Source organism: Sus scrofa, chromosome 8, assembly GCF_054392235.1.
Source record: "Sus scrofa isolate SSC_HxYL_T2T_F1_AM1 chromosome 8, Sscrofa_HxYL_maternal_Yorkshire_Landrace_v2.0, whole genome shotgun sequence".
NCBI lineage: Eukaryota > Metazoa > Chordata > Mammalia > Artiodactyla > Suidae > Sus > Sus scrofa.
In genome coordinates this window covers 36,130,272-36,144,260 of record NC_139390.1, presented here as the reverse complement: position 1 = coordinate 36,144,260, position 13,989 = coordinate 36,130,272, and the positions used below count along the sequence as shown (strand labels likewise).

At 33.6% G+C, this 13,989-nt stretch overlaps 1 protein-coding gene across 1 annotated transcript in view; it reads left to right on the top strand.

Moving 5' to 3' along the window:
* Positions 1-13,989, top strand: part of GABRG1 (gamma-aminobutyric acid type A receptor subunit gamma1) — a 64,059-nt gene that overhangs the window by 39,896 nt on the left and 10,174 nt on the right. The window contains exons 5-8 of the mRNA XM_003128952.7: positions 937-1,019; positions 4,207-4,344; positions 4,457-4,609; positions 9,368-9,579. Coding sequence (XP_003129000.4) covers positions 937-1,019; positions 4,207-4,344; positions 4,457-4,609; positions 9,368-9,579 — 586 coding nt within the window. The remainder of the gene's footprint in view (positions 1-936; positions 1,020-4,206; positions 4,345-4,456; positions 4,610-9,367; positions 9,580-13,989) is intronic.

Here is a 13,989-nt window from a genome sequence, read left to right as displayed (position 1 = left end):
TATTACTGATTTTTTTTTAATTACTCAAATGAATTTATCACATCTGTAGTTGTATAATGATCATAACAATCTGATTTCACAGGATTTCCATCCCAAAGCCCAAGCACACTGTTTAAAAATCATGTAGTTGCTCTAATTTATTTCCCATACAAATATTTTATCAATTCCTGAAGTTACTTTTTTTCCAAGTTGTGAAGGAAGAAATATGAAGCTTCTTTTATTCACTAAAATCTAAAATGATGAAATATTTTGGAAACACCTGTTTAAGCTCAGTCTCACTAGTATGTGAAAAGGATTAAAAGCAAAGAGGAAAAACTTTTTGATTTCCCTCCTTAGAAGCAGAAGAAAAGGTTGTGGCATAAACATTATGTTTTTTAATATATAAGGCAAATGATTGATGGAGATTTTTTTCTGGGAGTCCATCTGGCTATAACATTTTAAAATACTCTTCCTTTTGGTGGTGTAGTAACATCCCTAAGGAAGGATTACATTCAGGTTAATGTATAATATTCAAATTTATTTAATTCATTGTCTTGAACATATCTACTCATTATTAAGGATCATCCTCCTAATGGAATGATGTTTACGATAAAGAGAAAAAAATCGCCACATTTAACCAGATATCCTCTGCTAATCTGCATGTGTGTACATGCATGTGTTTGTTGAGATCCTGAAGTGCGGATTTTTAACTGTAAACAGAGATCAAACTTCGGTTATTTGTGAGGTATCTTAGTTAGCTGGAGATAAAAATGTCAGAATTTTCTTATTTATGAAAGTTATATTACTACTTAAGACTTTGAAACTTCAGAATTATTATTTTCCAGTGCATCACAGTCCATCATCATAGACCAAAATCATGATTAAGAATTAGACAAAAGATTTTTAATGCTTGATATTATTTCTCATTATTTAATATCTATTTTTCCATCTAAATAGATTGACAATTAATGCAGAATGTTACCTTCAGCTTCATAACTTTCCTATGGATGAACATTCATGTCCACTGGAATTTTCAAGCTGTAAGTGATACAATCCTTGATATTTTCATGAATTTTGTAGCCTCTGATCCTGTCTATTTTAAAATGTAAAATGAAGTGAAATAAACCACAATTTTCAGAAATGTAGACTATATTCAACTGTCTTTGATGAAATTACAAATGACTTATTTTCTAATTTTTAATTAAAAAGTGACAATAAAATTCATAATTATCCTGGAGGCCAGATTTAACTTTATTATATTATATTTTAAAATATATTGAATTGGTTTGATGAATAAAAAATTAATATTAAATGAGTAGGAAAAGCTAAGATAGAAATAAGTTTATTTTATTAAAAAGAATCAATGAAACAGAAATGATTAAGGAGAAATCATTTGGATACAAAACCTTAGTATTTTGTGGCAAGGAAATAGCTATAATCTTTCTATATCAATATAAATTATATATTTATAAACATATTTATCCTCACATATATAAAAACTTTTTTCTGCAAAATATATAATTGATCAAGTTTTGAAAAAAATTTGTCTGTCTATGAATTATAAAATGCTATATTCCTTTGTTGAGAATTGTTTTTCAGATAATTGTGTTTTAGATTTTATTCACTGTTGATAAGTATTCATTAGTATTATCCTGCTTCGTCATCCTAAAACTTCCCATATATCTCTTGTTGTCCTTTATTAAAGATTTTCAGTGACTTTTCTTTATAATTTTTGTCTCACTAAAATGTCCTTTTTAATTCATATTCTCATATCTCATTGCTTTAATTTTCTAACATTGACTTCTCAATGAATAAAACAGTCAAATAACAACAAAGACTTGATTAATAGGAACATTCAAAGAAGAGCTGATATACAAATATTTAAACATGTAGCAATTAAGAAGGAGATATATTTACTCTCCCCTAGATATCTTGCCTAATCATTGGTGTGATCTCTTTAGCATTGATTGTCATTATTAGGAATTAATATCCTATCCCTGTTGGTGCAATTGGGTCTCACTGACATAAATGGAATAACCACAGCTGACTTTTTTCAGGCACTTCATATGGGTCCAGTAGAGAATTAAGCTTTCTCCACCTAACATTCCGCAACAAATATATTTGGAAGATTTCATTATGGTCCCATTTATCAAGTCAATACCATGAAATTTAGCTCCTTGTTATTTGTGCCCTCACTCCTATATATTATGACTATACTTTGTTACCTCTATAATTACAATGAAAAAGAGTGAGAAATATAGAAAAACAAGATGGCTAAACCTTTTAAACAACAGAGAGAAGATGGAGAGAGTAAGAGAAAACAGATCCTTAAATAAGCCAACAAAGAGGAGAATAATTTTAATGCATGGCTTATTAGAGGATCCTGGTGGGAAATGTAACACTGTTTTAGAACTTTTTAAAGTTGATAGTGAATTTCATTCCAGTAATATGGTAGAAGCAGCTGTCTGTTCAAAACAACTTATAATATTTTATTATTATTGAAATCTTCTCAAAAACATGTGATTCCTAGGAAGGAATTTTCAGTCATAAAAATTTACATTAAAAGTTACAGCCAGAAAGATAAAGTTTATAGGCAATTTTAACCTGAGGACATTTGCCAAAAAGATAAATCTGAACTTTGATTTTGACAGGCTTGTGGCTTGGAAATGTAACAAAACATGATCTCTACATAGAGCTGGGTTACAGAAGGCTGGACACTTAGGGTAGCAGGAAGAGTACGCCACACCCCACCATACACCTGCATGTGCACATACAACCTCTAAGATCTAAAGGGAAAGTTGCCTCTGCAATTAGCATACCAGGGTGATACAATTCCTTGAGAGGACTTGATCACAAGCCCAACCCCGAATGGATTTTCCCAAATTTTCTTCACTTGATTAGTCCAAAAAGCCCTATGGATTTCCCAGACATGTGGCAGAAAAGAAAAGTCTATCCTGTTTGAAAGGATATACTTCCATTCTAGACAGCTACAGAGAAGGCAAAGGCATTTTCAACACACATAACTAACAAAAGTCTAATATTCAGAATACATAAAAAATTCAGACAAGAAGAAAGACCAAAAAAAAAAAAAACCCCAATAAAATCATTGGGGTTATTCAAAAAAGAAATCGAAGATCTAACAAACACATGAAAAATGTTCTAGGTTTTATTCATAATCATAAAAAGTGAAATAGAATATACCTCCAGACCCCTAAAGAAGACTGTCCACATGAACTTTAATGAGAAAATGGATCCACATGTAATTTCAAACTCTGTGAGAGATGAGATTATTATACTCTCTACAAAATAAATAAATAAAGAAAGAAAGAAAGAAAGAAAGCTTGATGCTGTCTCATAGTATATATTCCAGAGAAACTTTTGCATATACACAGTGTTTTGTGAGGAATGTACAATACTGTTGCTAATGGCAGTGTTAGTAATTGTCAATAGGAAATCTTATATATGTCGACACACCAAAATGGGTAAACTTCAGTACTTCTTTACAACAGAACAGACTTACCACAGCTACATACAACTGCATGAATAACTATTACAAATATGATATTAAAAGAAGGAAGATTTAAAATAATGCATCCAGCATGGCAATAGCCAGAGTTCAAAAAGAACCTAAACTATATTTTTCAGAATTGCCTATCAAAAAAAAAAAAACAAAAAAAAACTATAACATGGAGTTCTCATTGTGGTGCAGCGGAAACGAATCCAACTAGGAACCATGATGTTTCGGGTTCGATCGCTGGCCTCACTCAGTGGGTCAAGGATCTGGCATTGCCACGAGCTGTGGTGTAGGTCACAGACACGGCTTGGATCCTGCATTGCTGTGGCTGTGGCATAGGCTGGCAGCTGTAGCTCTGATTAGACCCCTAGCCTGGGAACCTCTGCAAAACAAGGTGAAGAGTTTCACAGAAATCTGGTTAGTGGTTACCTCTGGTTGGGAGGGGTGCAAGTATGTTGGGGTGGACACATGGTTTTTCCTGAATGCTAGAAAGATTTCTTTTTAAAATTAAGTGGTGTTACATGAATTATCATTATTTAATCATTATATTATTATACCTTAAACTATATTAAAAAATTTCATGCAGTATTTTTCTTTATTTGAAATATAATAAAAATGGAAGAATTTCCAATAATGCCTTTGGATAATGCTGTGTTGCAACAGTTACAGATTTGGATTTGCTAATGTATATATTTTTAATTTTTTTTACCTAGATGGATACCCTAAAAATGAAATTGAGTATAAGTGGAAAAAGCCTTCTGTAGAAGTGGCTGATCCTAAATATTGGAGATTATACCAGTTTGCATTTGTAGGGTTACGGAACACAACTGAAATCTCTCACACAATCTCTGGTAAGAAGAGAAAACAAATCTCTGACTAATGCTAGCATCAAGTGGAATTTATATTTAAATCAACATGTATATGTATTTTATAGCCAAAATAAAACATATTTTTTTCTTCCAGGGGATTATATTATCATGACAATTTTTTTTGACCTGAGCAGACGAATGGGATATTTCACTATTCAGACCTACATTCCATGTATCCTGACAGTTGTTCTTTCTTGGGTGTCCTTTTGGATCAATAAAGATGCAGTACCTGCCAGAACATCACTGGGTATGACATGTAATATTATGCTATAGTGTCATAAGACTTTTAGTAACATTTTAATGTGATAAAAGTTCAAAGTTTAATATATTAGAAATATTCCTCTAACTACAGTCAGGCAAAAGTGGATAGATACTCTAGTGCAATGTTATTGAAACAAATATATGAAAAAATAAGTAGGAAATAAAACTGTAAAGAGCTTGAAATTTTAGAAATGTCCTTAGCAGAGGTCCAGGGAAGTGTAAATACTAAGCAAGTATTAATTAATAGATGAAAGTCATACTTAATCCCTGAATCTTAAATTTGGTCAACGTTTTCAATCATTTTTTATCAAGATTTTATTTTTTAGCTGAATCACTAATCGCCAGTATTTACTGACCGATGTGTGTTTAGAAGGCTTTGAAATCCTCTGCTCTTACAGTGGTGCTACAGAATGGTCAGCTGTTCCAAAGGGCAGGTTGCTGAAAGGAACAAGAAGTTTGGGGCTTCTGTAATCTATAAAATGTGTAATTAGTCTGTGAATATTTTTGAGAGTTGCCTGTATAATAGCACTGATTAAAAGGATAATTTGTAATTCATATTTGATAAAATAGAATTTTCCTAGCTATCTTTAGCAATATATTAAAGTAATGAAAGTCATGTAAGAAAATATGTCTAAATTACTATACATTTACTTAAAAAGAAAAAGATAACATAAATTCATGTATTGACATACAAAAACAACTTATTGATTGGTTGATTCATTCCCAACATCAGTGCAAGACATGAATCACACTACCGATAATGGTCTTAAAAAACATAAAGGAAGTTGGAACAGTTTCTATTTTCTACCATATAGAGGTTTTCATGTAGTTTCTATGATAGCTGATGAATAACTACATTTAGTACATATAGGAATTTCCATAACATAAAAGTGGCAAGATAAAATGTGAAGTACCTAGTTTTGTACTTGGAAATGCCTTTCCTTGGGAGTCATACAGAGGTGTAGACAGAGCTAGGAGACAAAAGGCACTCACATCTGAGTTGTGTTTCCTATAGTTATTTAAAATTATTTTATGTTCAAGGTAAATAAATTAGATTTTTTGTAGGCTACTCTGAGTATAAATTAAATACTGTATTTTGTTTTTAAACATTATTCTCATATTCTTTCCCAAAGAGAATTTGAATGGATTATTTCTACCATTAGGTTAATATGAAGCCAAAAGCCTGTGTACTAGTATCATGAAAGAGGATAGCCAATTGTGGAATTGTGTTTTACATGAATTCATATTTTTTAATGTTACCATACCAACCATAAAAATAAGCTATAGCCAGATCTAAGTTAAAGAATATTTCTTACAATTGTGTCCTATATTGATGGAGAATTAAGGGTTTATTTTTAAGTATATATACAAGCATACATACATACATCATTGAAGGACAATTTCCTGAGCTCATTTATTAAACATTGCATTTTAACACACATTTATCAAATGCTTTATGTGAAATAGGCAGTGTCCTAGGTGCTGCAATGTTAACAGTGAATATGTATTGTAAAGTGCTCTCATCTAAAATAATTGCTGGAGCAGTATAATAAATTTTGTATAATGAATTTATACACATTTATGTTTTAGTATGGTATACAGGCAATGTACAAGTATAAAAAGCATGTAATAAAAAGTCAGTGGGTAATAAAGGCTGTGAAAAAAAAAGCAAAATAAATGGCAAGAGAATGGTAAGGGGCATAGGCAGATATATTGTTTACTCTGTGGTCTTGTGGAGAACCACACAGATCCAAAGTAGGATCTTCCTTGAAATCCAGGCTTGAGGCTCAGAAAGAAGACAACTGTGAATACAGGAGACTGAACAGTGATAGAGAATGAGATAAGAGAGGTGGCCAGTAGCTAGAACATATGTTTTAGTAGGTCATTTGAAGAGCCTTGTATTTTATTCCAAATGTAATGGGAGATTATTGCAGGATTTTGAGCAGGGGAAGTAGTGGGGGCAGGGGGGGGAATATCAATGAACCCTCTTAATATTCCACATTTTCTTATTTTCATGAACTCAGGGAATTTTAATAGGAAATCCACCATATTTTCAAGCTAAATTCTATGATAATCATTTCTAAATTAAATAAATAAATATCTGGAACCTCAGTTTTGTTATGGATTTCCTTTATTTATGAAATAGAAATGTAATAGTATTTTAGCAACATGAAATTTAATTCCATCATTGAAAATGAAATCAAAGAACATATTAGTTTCAATTTTTTTTTTTTTTTTTTTTTTTTGTCTTTTTGCCATTTCTTGGGCTGCTCCCGCGGCATATGGAGGTTCCCAGGCTAGGGGTCCAATTGGAGCTGTAGCTGCCGGCCTACGCCAGAGCCACAGCAAGGGCAGATCCAAGCCTCATCTGCATCCTACACCACGGCTCACGGCAATGCCTGATCCTTAACCCACTGAGCAAGGCCAGGAATTGAACCAGCAACCTCATGGTTCCTAGTCGGATTCATTAACCACTGAGCCACGACAGGAACTCCCAATTTTTTTTTTTTTTTTAAACTTGGGATGGGACATAATTATGGAAGCTAGGAATACCTTGGGAAATCTACTTCCATCTATGGGAATATTATGATTTAATAAGTTACAAAACAAAAAAACAAAACAAAACAAAACAGAGCACCAAGTAAAGAAGAGATACTAGTAGTTGCTGAAATTATTTTCCACTTACCATATGAAAAGACTTGTTTTGGTTTAAAAATGACAAGTAAAAACTGTCAGGAATAATGGGAGGAATAGCTAATCTGTAATCATAATTGGACATTTTAAAACTTTCTCTTTCATTGATAGAACAATTACATGGAAAAATACAATGTTGAAAATCTGAATGCAATTATTAACTGCTGAAACTGATTGATATTTATAAAACACTGTGCTAACTCGAGAATGCACACAATGTTCAAGTGCATACAGAACATTAACCAAGATCTCAATAACATTCAAAATACTAAAATTTTCCAGAGCATACTTTCTGACTAAAATGAAAGTAAATTAAAAATTAATAAAAATAATATAAATTAATAATGGCCTCATTTACTTGGAAAGAATCAAAAAGGAAATAAGAAAATACTTCAAACTGAATTTTATTAAAAATTTAACATGTAAATAGTTGTGAGATGAAGCTAAAACATTGCTTGGGGGGAAATTCTAGATTTAAAATGTTAATGTTGGAAAGGAAAAAAGATTTTAAATTGATATTCTAAGTATCCCCTTTAAGAAAATAAGTAAATACCTTTTGTATAAATTCATTATACAAAATTTATTCTACTGCTCCAGCAATTATTTTAGATGAGAAGCACAGAGGTGTTAAGAAACTTCCCTGAGGTCACAGAGATAATAGCTGGGAGCATCAGAATTTGAACTTAAATTTGCCTCCATGATTTCTGGTTCATCATATCTGTCTCAACTTTAATTTTGTTTTAAATCCTAAGTGATGATTAAAAAAAAAAGATGGGCCTATGAAAGGAATTATTATTAAGACATGTTTCAATGTAGACACAAGGGAAAGAAGTAGCTACGCCTTCACTTTACCAAAGAGACACTTTCTATTTTTTTTTTCCACCCAGATGTTGCTACTCTATAAATAATTGGCCAAATTGAGATTCATTTGTCATTATACTTAACACTTTTTGGAGAGAAAACAATTCCATTCATGGTATCTTATATCATGAGACAAACAATGAAAAGGCAGTTTAGATAAGAAGAGATATAGCATAAGGAGCTGTGTGTTTGGGAGGCTAAAATTAGCATGGTAAGAACTGGAAGAAGACTACGGATAAAGAGAAATAGACACCCCCAAAACTACACACACAGGGCTGGGGCTCAGGTGAATATCCCAATTTTAAAAGCCGAGTCCTTTAAAATATGAAGATTTACTTTGTACTTTTAAAGCATTCCTTTGAGGAGTTTCTGTCGTGGCTCAGCACTAACAAACCCAAAGAGTATCCATGAGGATGTGGGTTCCATCCCTGGCATGACTCAGTGGGTTAAGGATCTGGTGTTGCCGTGGCTGTGGTGTAGGCCAGCAGCTGCAGCTCCAATTTGACCCCTAGCCTGGGAACTTCCATATGCTGCAGGTGTGGTCCTAAAGAACAAAACAAAACAAAACAAGTTTTCCTTTAATATGTTTGCCTGTATTCTTTACCTAAACTTTGAGATTAAAAAATAGGTTTAATTCATTTAAAAATGCTATCCTAGTTTGAATTCATTCTTTAACTGTGTGTGCCAGGAAACCTCAAATCACTGTAGCTTTAATTAAGTGGTGCTTTGGCCACTGTATTCCAGCAGAAAGCTATGAGGAAGAGAAGAGGGAAGGGCATTCTGTTTCTTTAATGCCATCTTTTGGCTGCTTACACCCTTGACTTAATTCTTCTTGGCTAGATCTCAGACTAAGGCCATACATAGCTGAAAGAAGACAGCAAAAAAAAGCTGTTCTTCCAGGCAAGCTCAGGCCAGCTGAAACTGTATAGCCTATTATTATGGAGGAAGGGAAGGATGGTACGAGGAATCAACTACTTGCAGGTTGGAGAATTTGGATGATTAAAACTCACACATTGAACACAATGTTGCTGCTGGTTATCAGGACACTTTTTTCCTGCAAATCATGAGTAATCAAATTCATTTGTTCCCATTGTTTATTTCTGCTCACAGTATTGCCAAATCAGATGGAAGAGTAAAAATGTTCTAAGTTATTTTTCATCATTCATTTATTTTTTCCTTCCCTCCACAGGTATCACTACAGTTCTGACTATGACAACTCTGAGTACAATTGCCAGGAAGTCCTTACCTAAGGTTTCTTACGTGACTGCGATGGATCTCTTTGTTTCTGTTTGTTTCATTTTTGTTTTTGCAGCTTTGATGGAATATGGCACCTTGCATTATTTTACCAGCAACAAAAAAGCAAAGACCACTAGAGAAAGAAAGCCAAAAAACAAGGCCTCGGTATGTTTAAAATTATCTGTTTTATATACAGCAACTTAGCATTGAAGATACTCTTCTGAATTCTCATGTTATACTTTCCAAGACTGATATGGATGCTTGAGGTATCCTGACAAAAGTTAAATAATTTTAAGGTGAAACTGCAGTACCTAACATTGCCTACCAATGGAAGTATACTTATATTTTTCCCTAGAAAAGACTCTTGGATCACCTTCATAAAGGGTGGTTTCTTATACTATAAAATTGTCCACAAATGTTAAATTCTTTGTACCTAAAGCATTATTTAAGAACTCTCTTTGAATCTATTTTTGCTCTAGGATTTGGACTTATAACATGGGGGCCCCATAAAATCAACTTAATTTTTAGATATAAAGATTACCCCCCTTTCTTTTCTTTGGCCACGTCCATGGCATGTGGGAGTTACGTGGCCAGGGATCGAACCCGTGCCACAGAATGACCCAAGCCGCTGCAGTGACAAGCTGAATCCTTAACCTGCTGTGCCACAAGAGAACGCCGAAGATCCCTTTTTAATGTTAGTACTCAGCTATGTTTGAAAGACATAGCTGTAAGTTCTTTTTGGCTTTTGTATATTTATACTCTCTTATACCCTCTTCCCAAGTATATATCTACCTAAACTTGCATCATATCAAGTTGATAAATTAAAATGGATTCTACTGATTTTAACATACTTAAGTGTTGGATAATTAACCATAATTTATTCTTATAATGACAATTAAAACATTAAAGTAACATCTAATACTTACTAATTGTGCCAGGAATCTCCTCGAAGCATTTTACATGCATGATTCCATTTATGCCCATAGGAACCTTATAAATACAAGTTCAGTAATTTGCACAAGGACAGCCTTAGGAAGTGAAGGATACAAGACTCAAACCCAAGACTTTTTTGGTGCCAGAGCTCAAGCTTGTAATTTTTCCTTTATGTTACAGGACTCAGAAAAGTAAACATCTATTTCTCCAATATTGACAGAAAAGCCAAGTCATTGCTGATTCCAGTAAATATGTTTAAAGAAGATTTGTTCCAAAATACCAATATACATAAGGGCCGTATAAAATAGCTATGCGTGGGTGGCTTATAAACCTACCATAGTGTTCACATAATGAGGCATGTGATTTTTCATGTTATGTCCTAAATTTGTAAGTTCCGGGATTCAACACTTTATTTCCCTTCCCCTATTTTTCAACAGTTTCTTTAGGAAACATTCACATCCTTTTAGACTATATTTTACATTTTATGTTGTACTCTAAGGACCAAACCGTTGCATATTTGCTTTCATATTCCCACAATACTCCAAGGAAGCAGAATATCGTTGGTGGTGCATATTTCAGAACATAGATTATAGAAATTAGCCTGTGATTTTCTCAACTTGGTGTTATTTTAGCTTATCCATAGGAGTTACTATGGACTCTGTATGGACACAGCATCAGGGAGAAACAACTTCAACTTTTATATCCATTTGCTAGAATTTTAGGTAAAGAAAAACACAGATTTTCTATTATCCCTCTTTAGTCAAAGTCAAGCATTCTCTCTAGATTTCCCATGTCATGATTTACTAATCCACAGCTATGTTCAATTACTACCTCGACAATTTTATTTTTGGAAATTCTGAATGAAAATATTTATAAGAAATATAATTAACATTATAAGCCAGGCAATGTACCAGCTCACATGAATTCTCAAATTTCATCCTATGTATATAATATTAGGTACTAATATTATCAAAGGCCACTCAGCAAAGAAGTAGCCACTATAGGGAGTTCCTGTTGTGGCGCAGTGGTTAACGAATCCGACTAGGAACCATGAGGTTGCGGGTTCGGTCCCTGCCCTTGCTCAGTGGGTTAACGATCCGGCGTTGCCATGAGCTGTGGTGTAGGTTGCAGACGCGGCTCGGATCCCGCGTTGCTGTGGCTCTGGTGTAGGCCGGTGGCTAGAGCTCCGGTTCGACCCCTAGCCTGGGAACCTCCATATGCCGCGGGAGCGGCCCAAGAAATAGCAACAACAACAACAACAAAGACCAAAAAAAAAGACCAAAAAAAAAATAAATAAATAAAAATAAAAGAAGTAGCCACTATAGGACTACAGATAATCCATTTGACTCCAGATTATGTGCTCTCAGCCACAAAATTAGATGAGGTCTCATTTATTTGGGAAGCTTAAAAATTGTAGTGCAAACTTTAAAATTATAATGTTCATTTAATCATTCACTCATCAAATATCAATTGAGGACACTCATGTTCTGGGCACAGTTCTATGATAGTTACTTAAGAAAAAAAAATCTATATGTTGAGTATTTAAAATTTAGCATCAAGCCCAGGAAGCAAAATATTTAATAAAAAAGATTAAGGACTAAAAATTAAAAGAGAATTCTGAAGTATGAAATTGCAAATATCAAAAGTTAAACTGATACATGATTGACTACTTGGGCATGAAAATTATTTTCTTTAAAGTCATCCAAAATAAAATTCTACAGGTTTTTCTTTTGTTCAGTTATGTGCCTCATGAGCTTTTTCAATACTAAATGACACTTTGAGTGAAAAACTAGATCAGTGATCAAATCTAACTCCCTGCCTAGTTCAGTGCTCAGCTATAAGGTCTTGCTAATCAGGTAAATCGCAACACACTTTTATGGAGAACACAGTCTACTTGCTGTTCTCTCAAAATGTTCTATTTAAGGGCTTTGTAGAATATGTGTTTTTCCTCTGTCCTGGGCAGGAGAATCAAATGCAAGCTGAGACCCAGAAATCTTGTAGCATCCTGCCTTTACACCTGTTTCAATTGTTTGGGAGTTTATTTTCCTCTCTCTCTCTCTCTCTCTCTCTCCCCCTCCCTCTTGATCCTTTACTTTCTTCTTTCCCCTTCACTCCTCCTTCCTTCCCTCTTTCCCTCCTTTTTTTCCAATTTTCTTTTCTTCCTTCTGTCCTTCTCTCATGCCCATATTTTCTTTCTTTCTTCTTTATTTTTTTATTGTGAATGGCAATGCCATTTGGACTTGGACTATATTACCATCCAAAATATTTTATTGTATTTTTATTTCTACTCATTAAGAATATGATTCAGGTGGGGTATATCTATTTTCAAGAAAACGTAGGAAGTTATATTTGTTGTAGTATCAAGATACTTTATGAAACAGGTAAAAATCACAGAAAAGTAATAGTAGCAAACCAGTCAACTAGAGAGTAGTTCAGGAGTTCCCACTGTGGCTCAATGGAAATGAACCTGACTAGTATCCATGAGATTGTGGGTTTAATCCCTAGCCTTGCTCAGTGGGTTAAGGATCCAACATTGGCATGAGCTGTGGTGTAGGTTGCAGATGCAGCTTGGATCCCGCATTGCTGTGGCTGTGGCATAGGCTGGTAGCTGCAGCTCTGATTTGACCCCTAGACTGGGAACTTCCATATGCTGCAGGTGTGGTGCTAAAATTTAAAAACAACAACAACAACAACAAAAGTAGCTCATACTGAAATTCAAATTCAGCCCATAGATGATAAGAAATCTCATAAAAATGTCTTATGCCTGCATCAGGAATTTGATATACTATTTGAGGACAGAACTTACTTATTTGCACTCTCTCAATGGCTAAAATTTTAAATGATGGAAGTTTATTTCACTAGCCATGGACAAGGCACTATTAAAAGAATAATGAAAGAATGTATTCTCTGCTTTCAGGGATATTTACATCTAGTTGTGGAAAAAATTCATTTGAAGTGTAAACTTAAGATTATAAGGTACAATACAAATAACGGTCCAATATAAAATCAAAAGTATACAAAGGCACTGTACGGAATTAGCAACTAGATGACTGATTTCAAATACTTTTTCAGCAGCTGAATATTTTCTATGGTATAAATATTAAGTTACATATAAAATATAAAACATAAGTTAAAATATTTTAAAAGATGTTTGTATTAAAATAGAGATAGGTACCACAAAGTGACACCTAAGTGGCCTGTCTTTTGTACAGAGGAAATCTTGAAGCATCATGTAATACGGTCTGTGAAATAGTGACTTCACAAGTGCATAGTGTTGAGAAAAGGCTATTGTCAGCCACAGTGCAGTGGGTGGCCTTCTTTCATTTCATTGTGCATAATTTATTCAAAATGTATGTAAACTAATTATTTCAAAAGGAATTGGATAGAGAAAATTACAGAGAAAGCATGGCATCAGTGAAGCAATTCTTTGAAGAATAAGTTGCAGTTTTCAGGAGAACAAATTAGGAAGAACAGTGAAGTCAGAAGTCATGATGTAAGGCCAAGTCGAGGCTAACATATGAGAATAAAAAGTGCACTAGTATATTTCATAGGTTGGTTGTCTAATGCAGTAGCCACTAGCCATATGGCTAGGTTTATTTAAATTAACTAAAATCAATCAAGAATTGAAATTCAGTAACTTAG